At 43.2% G+C, this 14071-nt stretch overlaps 1 protein-coding gene across 1 annotated transcript in view; it reads left to right on the top strand.

Moving 5' to 3' along the window:
* jph1b (junctophilin 1b) overlaps positions 1–14071 on the top strand; it is a gene marked incomplete at its 5' end in the record, with an annotated part of 114826 nt that overhangs the window by 66765 nt on the left and 33990 nt on the right. Inside the window, one exon of the mRNA XM_080034436.1 lies at positions 8006–8124. Within this exon, the coding sequence (XP_079890562.1) occupies positions 8006–8124 (119 nt within the window). The remainder of the gene's footprint in view (positions 1–8005; positions 8125–14071) is intronic.

The raw sequence follows: 14071 nt of genomic DNA, 5'->3' as shown, positions 1-14071 counted from the left end.
GGGGTTTCAGAAAGGGGGAGAGTGAGAAAAGGAGAGTGTTTTCTTTTTTTTATACTTTGGCAGTCTCTAGGCACACCGTGGACCCATGTTTATGTTCAGAAACATAGAAAAACTGCATTTTGCATAATATGGGACCTTAAAATCTAGTGTGCTCAATAGTACTTGATGCAAAAACAAAAAAATTAGTAGCAGAAACAAAATAGCGCAATCTTGGATTCAGGGCGGGCCACACCAATTTGAAATTAGATTTCAGGGAAAGCAAATAAGTTTAAACAAATTGAAATAAGCTGCATGACACTTCATTGACTTTTTATTTTCTGTTCAACATTTGACATAGAAACCTGTATAGTAGACTACGCCATGTTTGTTGTTCATTTTATTTAATCTTTTATTTTGTATTCTTTCTTCATTGTTTTCTCTGTGTATGTTCGTAAAAAAAATCAACCAATAAAGTATTTACCTGTGGCTCCTTCCCGAGCGCGAAGCCTTCTCTGGGACACTGATGATCCGATGATCGAACTCACTGCAGTCTTTGATCACGTCTGCTGTGCGGGAAGATGCTGACGCACTGTCCCTTGTAATTTAATGGGCTCTTGTTGCGAGCTATTTGCATTATCTCAGTGGTTCTCAAAGTGCGGCCCGCGGGCCAATGGCGGCCCGCAGAAACATATCTGGCGGCCCGCATTGAATTATGAATTATATAAAAAAATATATATATATTATATTTTTTTTTTAACACACGGAGGGGATGCGTCCCCCGTAACAGTAAAACAGTACAGGGGTCAAAACACTTACATATCCCTCCTAATTGTTTATATTCATTCCCCAATTATTAATAATAACACCCCTACAGTGGACCGTACCATTTTAAACTTGCCGACGTTCGGCTGGCCTCTGCCTCTCGTTGCAGACGGCTGGTCAGCCTCCCGCAGTGCAGTGGTCCCAATGTAAATTGTTAGATAGTGAGCTTGTTAAGCCCAATACGATGCACTTTCTCAACTTCAAGGTGAATTAGATTAGGTTAAGTGTCTAAGGATGGATGCTAACATTATCTGGTTTCTAACTCTTTTGCCTAAAGTTTAGCTAACAAGCTAATGTTAGTTAGCTGCTGATAGCCATGATGGAACTATCTGCCTAGTTGACTGCTGATAGCCCACCCTGATTATTTCCAATGTATAGTGTCATAATAGTTAACACTGCTTCTGCATCATGAGTATTGAGTCCTACAAAAAAACACTCCAGAAAGTTTTGAACAATAAAGTAGAATAAATATTTGAATGCAATACAGAATGCCTCAGTGCCTTACTGATTTATATTCCATTAGATTTGCGTCAATGGGAGCTAGTTGTCCTTAACATGTCCACCATAAAAAAATACAGAAGACACAAATTACTGCATAAAAATTAACCAGAATGCACAAAATGAAGTGTTCGAACCTCACATTTCTCTAGGGGACAACCCCCAGACCCTCGCTTTTAATGTGACCTAGCCCTTAATTTATTAATTAAAATGTGTTAATTACACATTATTGGATGCAGACCGATACATGTAAACTGCAAAGACGCTGGCCATTGAAATGATTTAATTTATTTATTTTTTTAATCCTTCGGCAGCCCTCGGTCTAATGTTGGGTTCCTAAATTGGCCCTCAGCTATCAAAAGTTTGAGAACCCCTGCATTATCTTATCTGGTTGTGATGTTGTGATGTGTTTTAGCGATCATGATGTTTATGTACAGTACATGTTGTCACTTGGCGGCCCGATCCAGTGAGCCCGGTCCACTTTGATCCTGTGGGGAAAATTGTCAGCTCCCAGGCATTTTGGCAACAGGTCCGACACAAACGCTTTAGACGAGCCCTTTTCAATCTTCTCGGACAGACCCACAATTTAAAAAAAATTCACCTTCACTTCCCGAGAGATTGTCCAGCGTCTTTGAAGTTTTTTTCTTGGTCCTCACCTTCTTTGAGTGCTTTATGCATTATTTGCCACCGTCAAAAAGGCTTTAAAATTATCTAAGGTAGAGGAGCTGAGCAGACCTGGATTAACCCCTTATGGTGCCTCAGGGTGACTTCACATGAAATGCAGTGCCCCTGTCCCTCAACTTTACACAAACATTTTAAAATTTACTCCGGCAATAAGGCCACAGATGTACAAGAACGTATAGCTAAAGACAGACTCACCACACATAGACTACTACAGAAACATTTAGATAAAACCAACAATCCTGACACTGACAGTCTCATACTATCCCTTACACTTCTGCTCAAATCAGAATGCAGCCCCCATCACCATGCAACACGTCATGATGAATATAAATATTTCCATCATAAATGACCTGAGGACATGCAGAAGCAATAATTAGCATGCAGGTTTAACTCTCCTGTATAGATTTATTTAAAAGTGATGACAACCTAGAGCTACATTACTTTGTAGTGAAGTGATATCTGTATACCATTAATACTAATCATAGCCTAATTGCCATTGATGTAAATGGTCTGGGAATTTTAGGCTATGTTACGTTACACATCGGCATAATAAAGTTCATCATGTCCATCTCTAAATAACAATAAGGGATCTTTTATAAATCTTATTTCTTGTTGTTTTGAAAATGCCCCTCGCTTTTGAAGTGTTCTTCTCCTCTTGGTTTTTTGTTCTGCTTCTAATCGGTTGTAGCCTAGTATGTGTAGCTCTTCTACAAATATGTTTATAATAGGCCTTCAAAATAATACTAGAAAACAAACCGCATCCGCAACAAGGACGCTACTTCCGACGGCACATGCAAGTCGAGCCGACTCAGAGCTGTCCGGCTTCAGTGCTTACTTCCCCAACTGCACTCGGCTACTCTTGTCTACTTTCTAGATGTTTCTCTCTTTGCCACTTTCCACACCTTCATGGCATCACATCTGCTTATCAAATTACCACAGCGTCACATTAGCAGATATAAATTATGGTCAATAAGCCTTCCCTTTTATAACTTATTCCTCGATTTCTTGCTGGCAAGAAAAAAAGCTTCCGATTGAGCATTTTGAATCGCGGCTTTTGTTTACATAAATTTGGTGCTGCTGCCGCCGTGTCATTGTGGACTGGTCCATGATGGGGGAGGGGGGCACTTAGCTAATACCCAAATCACAATAATTTTTATTTTCATTAATAATAATAACGGTACATTTTGTTTATGTTCGTGTCAGTATATATGGCCAATATAAAATATGAAAAAAAATATTTTAAGGGTCTAATCATTGTCCTGATCATTTGGTGTCCCCCCCCCCCCCCATTGGCTATATTTGGCTGGTGCCCCAGGGCACTCGCCCAATCCTTTATATCAGGGTTTCTCAACGGGGGCGGTACCGCCCCCTGGGGGGCGTTCGTACAACCTAGGGGGGCGCTGGGACCAGGCTGGGACACGAGAGCTTTTTTTTAATTTTTTTTATTAATAAATATATTTTAAACTTTCTTAAAAATCTTATAAATCTTTTGACAGCAAAAATAGGTTACCTGAAATAAACAGCCTATTTTAACTTTTCATGTTTCTAACCCCTCGACCTCTTTTTAACTATTCTCTCCAATGTTCTGCGTTCTGCTGACTGTCATTCTTAGAAAAGAGAAGGCTCCGCAGACAGCCAATCAGAGGTCTTTGAGTCAGAACAACCAGCCAATCAAAGCCTTAGCGGCAGAGGAATCAGCCAATCACTAGTCTCGCAAAGCCAGACCAAACTACAGCAAGTAGTATGGTCTGGAAGCACTCCGTTTAGAGCCGTCTATTCGGGGGGAAACTGGGCTGGCCTGTTTTTATTTCTTTAAACCAATCACAATCATCTACGGCGGGGCTAACCCCGGGAAGCAGCCAATGGAGGCGTAGCGTTGTTTGCCGACGCCAGCGCTTAATAGACGCTGGCTGAAGTGGTCAAGCCAGACTAGCCAATCACAGACTAGTATAATGACGTTTACTGATATTGCTAATGCTAATGCTAGCGCAGCGAAATTCAAACTTAAACTAACTATTGTCTCTGAGGTGGAGAAAACACAGAGTAATCAGCCAAAGCATGGAGTTAACTAACACACAAGCAGAACCATGTTAAAGACACAACCCTCTTATGTTGGAGAGGGACGATATACTAAACGCTGTGCACCGCGAGAGGCTCACTGAAGCATGTACAGCAGCCCTGGCAACACGCACCGTCTCCATCCTACTCTGCACTGTTAAACTGAAAGCTAAACTATCAGGTGAGAGAGGGGCCGATCGCACGGCTGGATGAAAGGTTTGCTGCATTTAAAAGCCTTCACGTCTTCACGTGCGGTACAATGATAGTTTAACTAGGATTATTTTGTTTTAATGATAAAGGGAAGCAATGTTTGTTGTTATCATGTAGTCGCAATGTGTTAACTCCTCCTGTCGATCATTCACTGTGTTAGTTTCCGGTATTGTGCCGTAAAATTAAAAGCCCCCCGCGATATTTCTTTTCTTTTCTCTCCTTTCCCTATCTATTTTTTTACTCAGTAACGCAGGTGATATAAAATGTAGCGAAGTACAATACTTCACAATAAACATAAAAGTAAAAGTATAGGTTTTAAAAATCACTTAAAAAATTACAAGTACACGAAAAAACTACTCAATTACAGGAACGCGAGTAAATGTAATTCGCTACTTTACACCCCTGATTACAACCAATGCTGATAGTGTTTTTTCTTTTTATGCAACCAGCCACCTGACAGTGGGTTAAATCTGCATATCATAGAACAGGCTCATATTGGGATTTTTTTTAAATAATTCTTATAAGAAACCAAAACAGCACAGAAAATATGTTTTATTGTTGATAGAGGATGTAGCCAAAACATATTCTTAATTGTGTGTGGTTTTTTTTTTGGGGGGGGGGGGGGGCGCTAGAGTATCTCAGTAAGGTTAGGGGGGCGTTTGCTCAAAAAAGGTTGAGAACCACTGCTTTATATGGATAATCTGGACTTGGAGCTGAGTAAAAACACAACCTGATGGCCTGCTCACTTGCCGCCCCCTCACAATTATTTTTTCTATTAAAAAAATGTTAGGTCATTTGACCCTTCTTGTACCTAGTACTCTGTCTTGATCCTCTAATAATCACATGTTTTTCTTTCCTAGGAAAGTAACAGTAGTTTCTACATAATTTTAATCTTCAATGGTGGCTTATTTTTTTAAATCTTAATTTGTATTATTATTTTTTTAAATATGGCAGTAAATACAGTACCATGGACTTGTTACCGAGGTGTTATATTGTTGACTGTGACACTAAAAAGTGATGAAAACAGTTTGGACATGCTCATTTATTGCCATGGTTTGGTACCATTTGGGACTTGTACATTTATTAAGATTTTGATTGGATTATGCCAATCACTTTACACAGGGCTTTATAAATTAATACATACTACGGTGCTGTAGTCAGATTAATGATTTAAATACATTTCATAAATCGCTGCTCAATGGTTTGTTTTTGTGAAATTAGCTGAATGAAGAAAATCAGGGTCAACAATGTTGTGCATGTAAAGGCCCTTTGACACAAGCACTATGACTATGATTTATCCACAGTTTACCTAGGTGAACTGTTCGTGTGACAAAATTGTCTAGATTCTTCAATCGGACATTGCACAGACTTTACCCAGGCAGCCCCTTATGGCCGAATTCCACCAGCTGCCTGTCCGGTCCTTCTCCGCTTCGCCACGGCAGCGGAGCTGAGAGGTTTTTACTTTAGTCAGTGGGTGAATCTCAATACAGGGGTTGCGGTCTACGAAGGCTGCATTTGAAGACCGATTGCGTCATAGCGGCGCGCAAAGGTTGTTCCATTTGCAAGGCTCCTTGCAAGGCTCCTCATATGCGGCCGAGAAATGCAGCCTTCGTTTCACGGTTTTGAAGGCTGCATCAGATGTTTCCTTCGCGGCCCAACATATCCCAAGATTCATTGCGTTTTTTTCAGAGATGGCATAAAATAAAATAAAAAATAACAAAACAGCAACGTGTTGCTCCATCTTCTTAACTTGTATCTTCCTTTCTTTTTTTCTTGTACTTTTTTTCTTTTCGTCTGATAGGCAACTTCTTTTTCTTTTTTCCTCCGTTGACAAGGCTGTTTCCGTTGGCAGCAATCAGGGTTGCTAGGCAGCACAGGAGCGGCGAGTCGTCACGCAAGGTAACGACTTTTTACGCAAACCGGAAATGCTCGTAAACGGAGACCTGCGGAGACCATCCCGTTTAACAACGCTCGTTCGGCCCTGGTTCGGCCTTCGAATCGGCCTTCATAGGCTATAGCCTTCATAGACCGCGAGACCGCGTCCTTCCAAGGGCGCGGGCGCGGTCTCTGTAATGGGATACAGCTAGTGTGTGAGCTTCCACTAGGTCCGCTGCACCGTCTCTCTGCTCCGCTGCTGCTCCAGCTGTCCGGTGATATATGCACTGCTTCTATTCTTGCTGGATGCCGGAGCTGGCAACATCAATTTGGCACAGCACACATCGAGAGAGACAGTAACACAGACACCGACAAAACAATAAAACATCCGGTTAATTTTCAAAATAAGACACTCCGTGTTCCAGCAGGTAACAATCTCAAAACAGAGACACATACAAGCATGTCCACTGTTCTTTTACTCGTTCGGATGGGAACAATAACCTTCCGTGCGATTGTTGTTGAGTAAATACCACATACAGAATTATATTATCAAGCGCGATCGACCATCACTTTTAATTACCAAGGGAACTCCTCGGTCTCGCGACTACAGCTGTCCGGCGGCGCTGTCCGTGCCTGTCACTACACAATGGCTGTGTCTTGATTCAGGGGTTGCAGCCTACGTAGGCTGCATTTGAAGACCGATTGCGTCATAGCGGCGCGCAAAGGCTGTCCCATTTGCAAGGCTCCTTGCAAGGCTCCTCATATGCGGCCGAGAAATGTAGCCTTCGTTTCACGGTTTTGAAGGCTGCATCAGATGTATCCTTCGTGGCCCAACATATCCCAAGATTCATTGCGTTTTTTTCAGAGATGGCATAAAATAAAATAAAAAATAACAAAACAGCAACGTGTTGCTCCATCTTCTTAACTTTTATCTTCCTTTCTTTTTTTCTTGTACTTTTTTTTCTTTTCGTCTGGTAGGCAACTTCTTTTTCTTTTTTCCTCCATTGACAGGGCTGTCTCCGTTGGCAGCAATCAGGGTTGCTAGGCAGCACAGGAGCGGCGAGTCGTCACGCAAGGTAACGGCTTGTTACGTAAACCGGAAATGCTTGTGAACGGAGACCTGCGTAGACCGTCTCATTTAACAAGGCTCGTTGGCCTTGGAATCGGCCTTAAAATCGGCCTTCATAGGCTATAGCCTTCATAGACCGCGAGACTGCTTCCTACCAAGTGCTTGGTCTCTGTAATGGGACATAGCTACAATGAGATGTGAGAACGGCCACCATCTTTGATAGCCCCGCTACGGCTACACCAGTTGTTCATATTCTATTCTACTATTCTAGTTAAGACAGTCGCCGTTCTGCGCATGCACTACTCGCATCATGCAGGCGCTTCACATCGTATAGTGACAGTGCCTGCTTTGAAAAAACGGAGCCGTGAGAATATATGTATTGGCAATGTCTGGAGCGGGGTATAGGAATATCAATGATGTAGATATCACGCGACAGGCGCTTGACCTGAAAAATATAGATGTCCTAAGGCTGAAGGAGGAGTCACAGAAAAACAGTGATCGTTACGGAGATCTCTGTTGCCTCACCTGCTTTCTTTAATGTAGTGTAAACATAGCAGCACAACTTTTGTGTCATCTTCTGCCTCCTACCCAGGCATCCCCTCTCACCAAGACTTTCCAACATATATGTGAACATGTCCAACAGGGAAAATCTCCTGATGTAAGCTGAATGTGTGGAAAGGTAGATCAGCACTCTATCAGAGTCAGATTCTCTGGATATTTATGGACTTCATGTGTGAAAGGCGCTTATATTTGTTTATTATTTACTGGGTGCTAAACTCACTAAGTTTATGCATTTGTGGATTTTTGCAGGACATCCCATGCCCGGGCAAAAGCAGAGGCTGCAGACCAGGTTGCACAATCAGCAAGTCAGGATTCAGATATTGCCAGAACCGTTGCCAGAGAGCTCTCCCCTTCCTTCCATCAACCAGGTACTATAACAGCAGCAAAAGTGTGACAACACACAGTAGAGTAGAATATTGTTAACTAAATCAGTGTAAAGGATCCTTTAGCATCACAGGGAGTCACCTGACTTGATGTAGATATCCAAGACATTACTGTTTCATAGTAAGCCATACTATGAATAATTTTGGAGAGACATAGTCTGTCCCTATTAGGAGTGTGAACGTTTACAAAAATTACTGAACGGTTACACCATGGCAATTTACAATACAATACAAGTTACAATAAGGTACATAAAATTGAAGTACCTACTACATAGATATGTTACCTACTACGTAGGGTTTTTTATGTTACCTACCACATAAGTTATTTTGTTTTGTGCTACGTACTACATCTTTTTTGTGCTACATACTACTACTATTATGTAGTACCTAGCACAAAAAATAAATAAAAATAAAATGCTATGCGATGCAATGCAATGCATTTCATTTTGTGAATGACACGTGATACCAGCATTATCATGGATTTGGCACAAGCTGACGAAGACGCGGCGGCCGCCTACACGCATTGTGTGGTAAAGTCATTGATACTAGAACTTCTCTAGCGGTTACATGGTAGAGTAAAAAATCCATACGCAAAGTCTTACTGGTGTACTTCCTTTATACCGTACACGTTTATACCGTACATCCCTACCCCGAAGACGACTACTCTATATCCTGTCCATGAATATCACAAACAGGATTAAGCGCAGCCCCTTGGGGGTCAGCCCTATGTTCCCACAGCCCTATGTTCCCAATCTAAATAGTTTCTTTAAATTTGATTATTAAGCCTACTATGACATGTTTGTGACAGGTCATGTTATTGGTTATTGTCAAGTCAACATAACCAAGACATCGAGTTATTTTGTCTCAGTTTATGTCAGGTTGTCATAACAAAAACATCTCATACAATGTCAGTGTTGCATTAAACGTGACCTTATTGACCGAGTAACACTTTATGACAGTGATAACTATTCATAATGTTCATGACAGTCATAGTTATGGCAGTGTAATGACAGTGTTATGTCATTCTTATGCATTCCCCTTCAAATAAAGTGTAACCGATTTTCCTTCCCTCAAAATTAGGCCCTATCTTCCCACAGCTCGATAGTCCCACAGCCCTATGGTCCTGAAAATGGCGATTATGTTCAGGCATCACAGCTGGGTGGTAAGGGTGAGGGAATAGGGAGAGGTGAGAATAGGAGTGATACCAACATACACAGACATACTTTTCTTCATTATACATATAGTTAGATTACTTGAAATGTGGGACCATCAGGCTTTGTGAAGATAGACACGCTCATGTGGGAACATATGTCCTAATTTTGAGAGAAAAAAACGTTGAAATGTGGGAACATAGGGCTGTGGGAATATAGGGATGTGGGAACATAGGGCTGTGGCAACATAGGCCCGCTCCCATTATGGAGAACCCGGAAACAGTAGAGTAGAGGTTGAATGGCTCTGAGAAGAGCTATTCTCTCGCAAAAATCAATCAATAAATCAATCATCAATTGCCCTAACGAATATAGGGTAAGCGCTGCTCTATTCAAACAAATCCCTTTTAGAAAGCAGCATAGAGTTGCTGCTGGGTGTGCGTGGGTGACATCTATGCAGGAGAGCGCTCTGAACACAGCGACATCACAGTGTTTTATGTTTAATATAAATAGGATTTATTTTTTTTAAATCAAAAAAAAGCTTTTCGAGCATGTGCACTTCGATCTGTATTCTTTAACATGTATGCAAATAAACAGGATTATTTCTACTTATTTTGACGTAAATGTGGTATGCTAGAAGCCTTTACGTTACATATCATTCATGGACCAATTAAAATCGAGATATGACTGGGCATTTACGCAGTTTAGGCCAACGTCATTACGCCGGCTACGCTCATTCATGTTACCCCCGCAGATTTTAAAGTCAACATTGCAGCTGCCGTCCGTGCCCGCAGATATTTCAGACTGGAGGAATTTTAACAAGTTGGATTATAATTTAAAAAGGAACAGAATGAATAGCAAGAGAAAGGCCTGCGCCGCTACAGCAGCAACAGGGACAAACAATGTTTGAGCATTTCAAATGGACAGGTAGCCTACATGAACGGAAGGATGCTAGCTAGCTGTGCTGTCAATCAGACCGGATTACTATCGTCTTGCTTCTTTCTACAGCCAGGGAGTCAGATTGGTGAGTCAGAAACTTTTTGGGGGTTTATTTAATAATAAGGTTGGATGAATTGATACCGAGTGCAATCCATTCTGCATTTTATATTCAATTGAGCAGTTGTGTTTTCATTACTGACGGACAAACCTAAGCTGTGCAATGTGGATAAATGGTTACATTCTGATGCTGGACAGGTCCATGCACGGGACATATGCTACTGGTACTTTATTCTATTAAGATAAAGTTTTTGGAGTGGAGTTGCCATCAGTTATGCTGTAGTCCTACAGAAATTATTTTCCAGCTCCTGGGTGGCCTTACTGTCAGAAGAGCTGGATCAGCTGCCATACTTTTCTCTTCATTTTCATCCTTCAGATCTGTTTGTGGGGCATTTGCTTGGCTTATTTTAGCTTGAGCCCTCGTCTTTACGGCTGAGAATGCCTTTCTCTTGAGTCTGTTGACACTCTCCCTATCTTGCTCTGCAACCTCTCCTGCTGACTTTTTAGGCCACTCCTCCACTGGCGACTTTGGGAACTCTAGTCCATCCTGCCATGTGGAATCCTGCTTTAGATCTTCAGGAGTGCCTCCTCTTTTAACTATGTCAGCAATGTTAAGCTCTCCAGGGATCCACCACCAGTCTTCAACTGGGCCAGCCTTCTGGCTTTCACCCACACTTGATATCAGGACCTTTGCTGCAGTCTCTGGCCTCCCACTTTGGCCTGACCGGACCCATGGTTTGAGAAACAAGCCTCCAGCTCTCAGAATCTCTTCAACCCCTTCAGTGATCTTCAGTTGCTCCATGCTGTTATGGAAAGTTAGAAAGTCATCCACACAACTGTCCTTTTCAAGGACCCTGCGCTCCTCTTCCATGTGAGCAAAGATGGCCAATCTTGCTACCTGTGCAATGCAACCGGCTGGACTGTCTCCAATGTTCACTCTTGTGATGTCATATTGACCCATCTCCTCGTCTGGGTTGTCCCTCCAAAGGAATCTGTGGAGACGCATCTCTCGCTCTTCTAGCCATACTGAATTATACATCTTCTTGATGTCTCCAAACGCAGCATACACACCTCTTCTGAACCTCAGCAGCAGAGCTCTGATCGGGTTTAGAACATCTAGCCCCTTTAGCAGAAGATCATTCATCACTCCCTTGCAATTCTGGCTGCTGTGCCACACAAGCCGGACTGGAGTAGTCACTGAGTGAGGGTTTGGCGCCACCAAATGGCTTACATACCACACTGGTCCTGTCCACTTGCTGATGACAGCCCTCTCAACCATCTCGTGGACCTGGGCTGTGTATGCTGTTTGCCACTCTGGCTCCATCCTTATTTGTCTTTCTGTACTCAAGAATGTAGCCGCAACTGCACCTTTGTTGTTGGGGAGCGAGGCAGGATCTTCTGTCCATGGATACTTTGATGTTGTGTGAGAGTCTTCATGGATGTAGGTGAGCCCTTCTTTTATTACTTCAAGCTCCCTTTCTTCAGCCAGTGTCATTTCTTTTCCTCCTGGTTGGCAGTTTCCACAGCAACGTCCCACACACTTTGGCTCACAGGCTGCTCCGAGGCTGTTCCATCTCCACCACTCCAGGAACTCACGGTTTGTAGCCGCTGTAACTTGGCCCTGTCCTCTCACTGCATATGGGCTGCTTCAGTACTTGGGCCTCCAACTATCTCCTCATACTTGACCACAGCAGTTCTCATGGAGCGAGCAAAGTGTGTTTTGGACTCATGTGCTGCCACCTCTATCTCCTCAAACAGGTCTGGGTGTGCTCCGCCCACTGTCTTTCCCAATGGACTCTCCCACAAGACGAGGTCACCAACAACTTTAACCCTTTGTCAAGCAAGTCTTCCCTCGCGGTGGCTGATGAGAAGATACATTTTTTCTGGCCTCTTCAATTCCTCCAGCTTTACTTCTGGGAAGAACTTCTGCAACTTTTCAGGCTCGACAACTTTGTGCACCTTGGCAATCTCATCTAGGCCGTAACAGATCAGTTCATCAGCCTTCTCCGGCCCGTTAGGTGTCCTCACTCTGACTCGGAGAAGATATCTTTCTGTCTTCACCTTGATGGTCATTCCGCCTACACCATGCACAACCAGGGTTATTTCTTCACTCCGCAGCCTCAGCCTGTGCGCAGCCTTATGGGTGATATAGTTTGTGTCTGAGGCAAGGTCAACAAGAGCTCCAATCTTCTGCCCAGCATTAGCAGTTACCTGATGATCAGCATCATAATGACAGGAAGCTCGCACAGGCCACTTTTCTTTAATAGCTGGGACTGGTGGTTCTTCATGCCACCCTTTGTAGCTTTGTTTGTGAATGCCATTCTGCACCTGTCTGCTTTCTCTGCGGACAGCTCAGCCAATAATCCTTCCTGTTCTGCTGTCAGCCTGCTCTTTCCTCTTCTCTCCTCGTTTCCACTCTTGTATTCTCCTTTGGGGCAAATAAAGTAATGGTGATCGGAGGAGTCTCCCTTCTTACAGTCTTTGTTCCTGCATAGGAAAGTGTCTCTGCAGTATCCATCATCTCCATGACATCCAAGACATGTTCTACATGCTCTCAGCTCCTTTACAGCAGCATTCTTCTCTTGTAGCTTCAGCCCTTTGAACTTTCTACAGAAGAAAATCTTGTCACCGTGTCTTTCATCACTGCAGACAACACACACATCTTCCAGCCCTATTGTCTGTGTGGTTCTTGTAGAAGCATACTTTCTTTCATATTTCTTCTCATGTTCTGGCTTCTCCATCTTCTCCTCAAACCTTAGCTGGTCAAGTCTCCCTAGGATCTCTTCTTGATTCTTCAGGGACTTCAAGAGCATGTCAAAGTGGTTGTCTGTGGTGACATTACTGCTAGGATTCACCATAAAGGCTAGCCAGTCTCTCTGTACAAAGTCGGGTAACTTGCTCTCAATGGATTTAATGACGAGTGGGTTCTTGATTGCCCCAGAGTTTCCCAGCTCTGTGAGGTCTGCTAGGGCTTTTTCTACTGCCTGGATCAGGTCGATGACTCTCCTTGGCTGGCTTTCCCTCACAGGGGGTATTTGCTCCAACTCCTCCAGGATTTCTATGGCAATGGTAGATTTATTTCCATACCGGTTGTCCATGACTCTGAACATATCTACTGCAGTGTTGTAGGTTGACAGCCAGATATCCTTCCCAATCTTGTCATCCACGCTGTCCAGTAGTTGAATTTTCTTGACTTCGGCTAAGCCAGATTGCTCCCCCTGTCTTTGAAGGCTCTCCCAGTCTTTCTCCCATCTGTGGTATTCTCTCTTGCAGCCTGAGAAGATGGGCAGTGTGGTTGGTTTTATTCTGACAATTGGTTTTGCCTGCGAGGGATGTGCTCTCACTGCTTCAGGTCCTGAGGCTCCTGTGGCTAGCGCATCCTTCGACATCCTCCGTGCAGTGACAAACTCAGCCCTCCTCAGTTCAAGGTTGCCGTTTAAAGCTCTCAGTTCCTTTATCCTGCCATCCAGCTCCACTCTCTAAGCCATAGGGATCCACCGCTCCCAGGCTGACATAACTCTGGCAGGCTCATTGATTCTCCTCTCCAGCAGAGTCAGGTGCACCTCATTACCATCCAGGTGGGCACTTTCTACAGGCAATTTCTCAGCTAGACTGCAGGCCTTCTCTCCTTCAGTGATTGAGGTTGTGAGAGCATATTGGCCATATCTGGACCACAGGTTTGTTTGGACAATTATTTTCACCTCTACAAACCTTGCTTGTGCCTCGTTAATGGTCCTCTCAATGTCTAGCTCCTCCTTACCCTCGCTTCAATAATTATTTTCTGGCAG

This window comes from Ammodytes marinus, assembly GCF_949987685.1.
Source record: "Ammodytes marinus genome assembly, chromosome: 9".
Taxonomy (NCBI): domain Eukaryota; kingdom Metazoa; phylum Chordata; class Actinopteri; order Uranoscopiformes; family Ammodytidae; genus Ammodytes; species Ammodytes marinus.
This window is presented reverse-complemented; position numbering and strand designations above follow the sequence as displayed.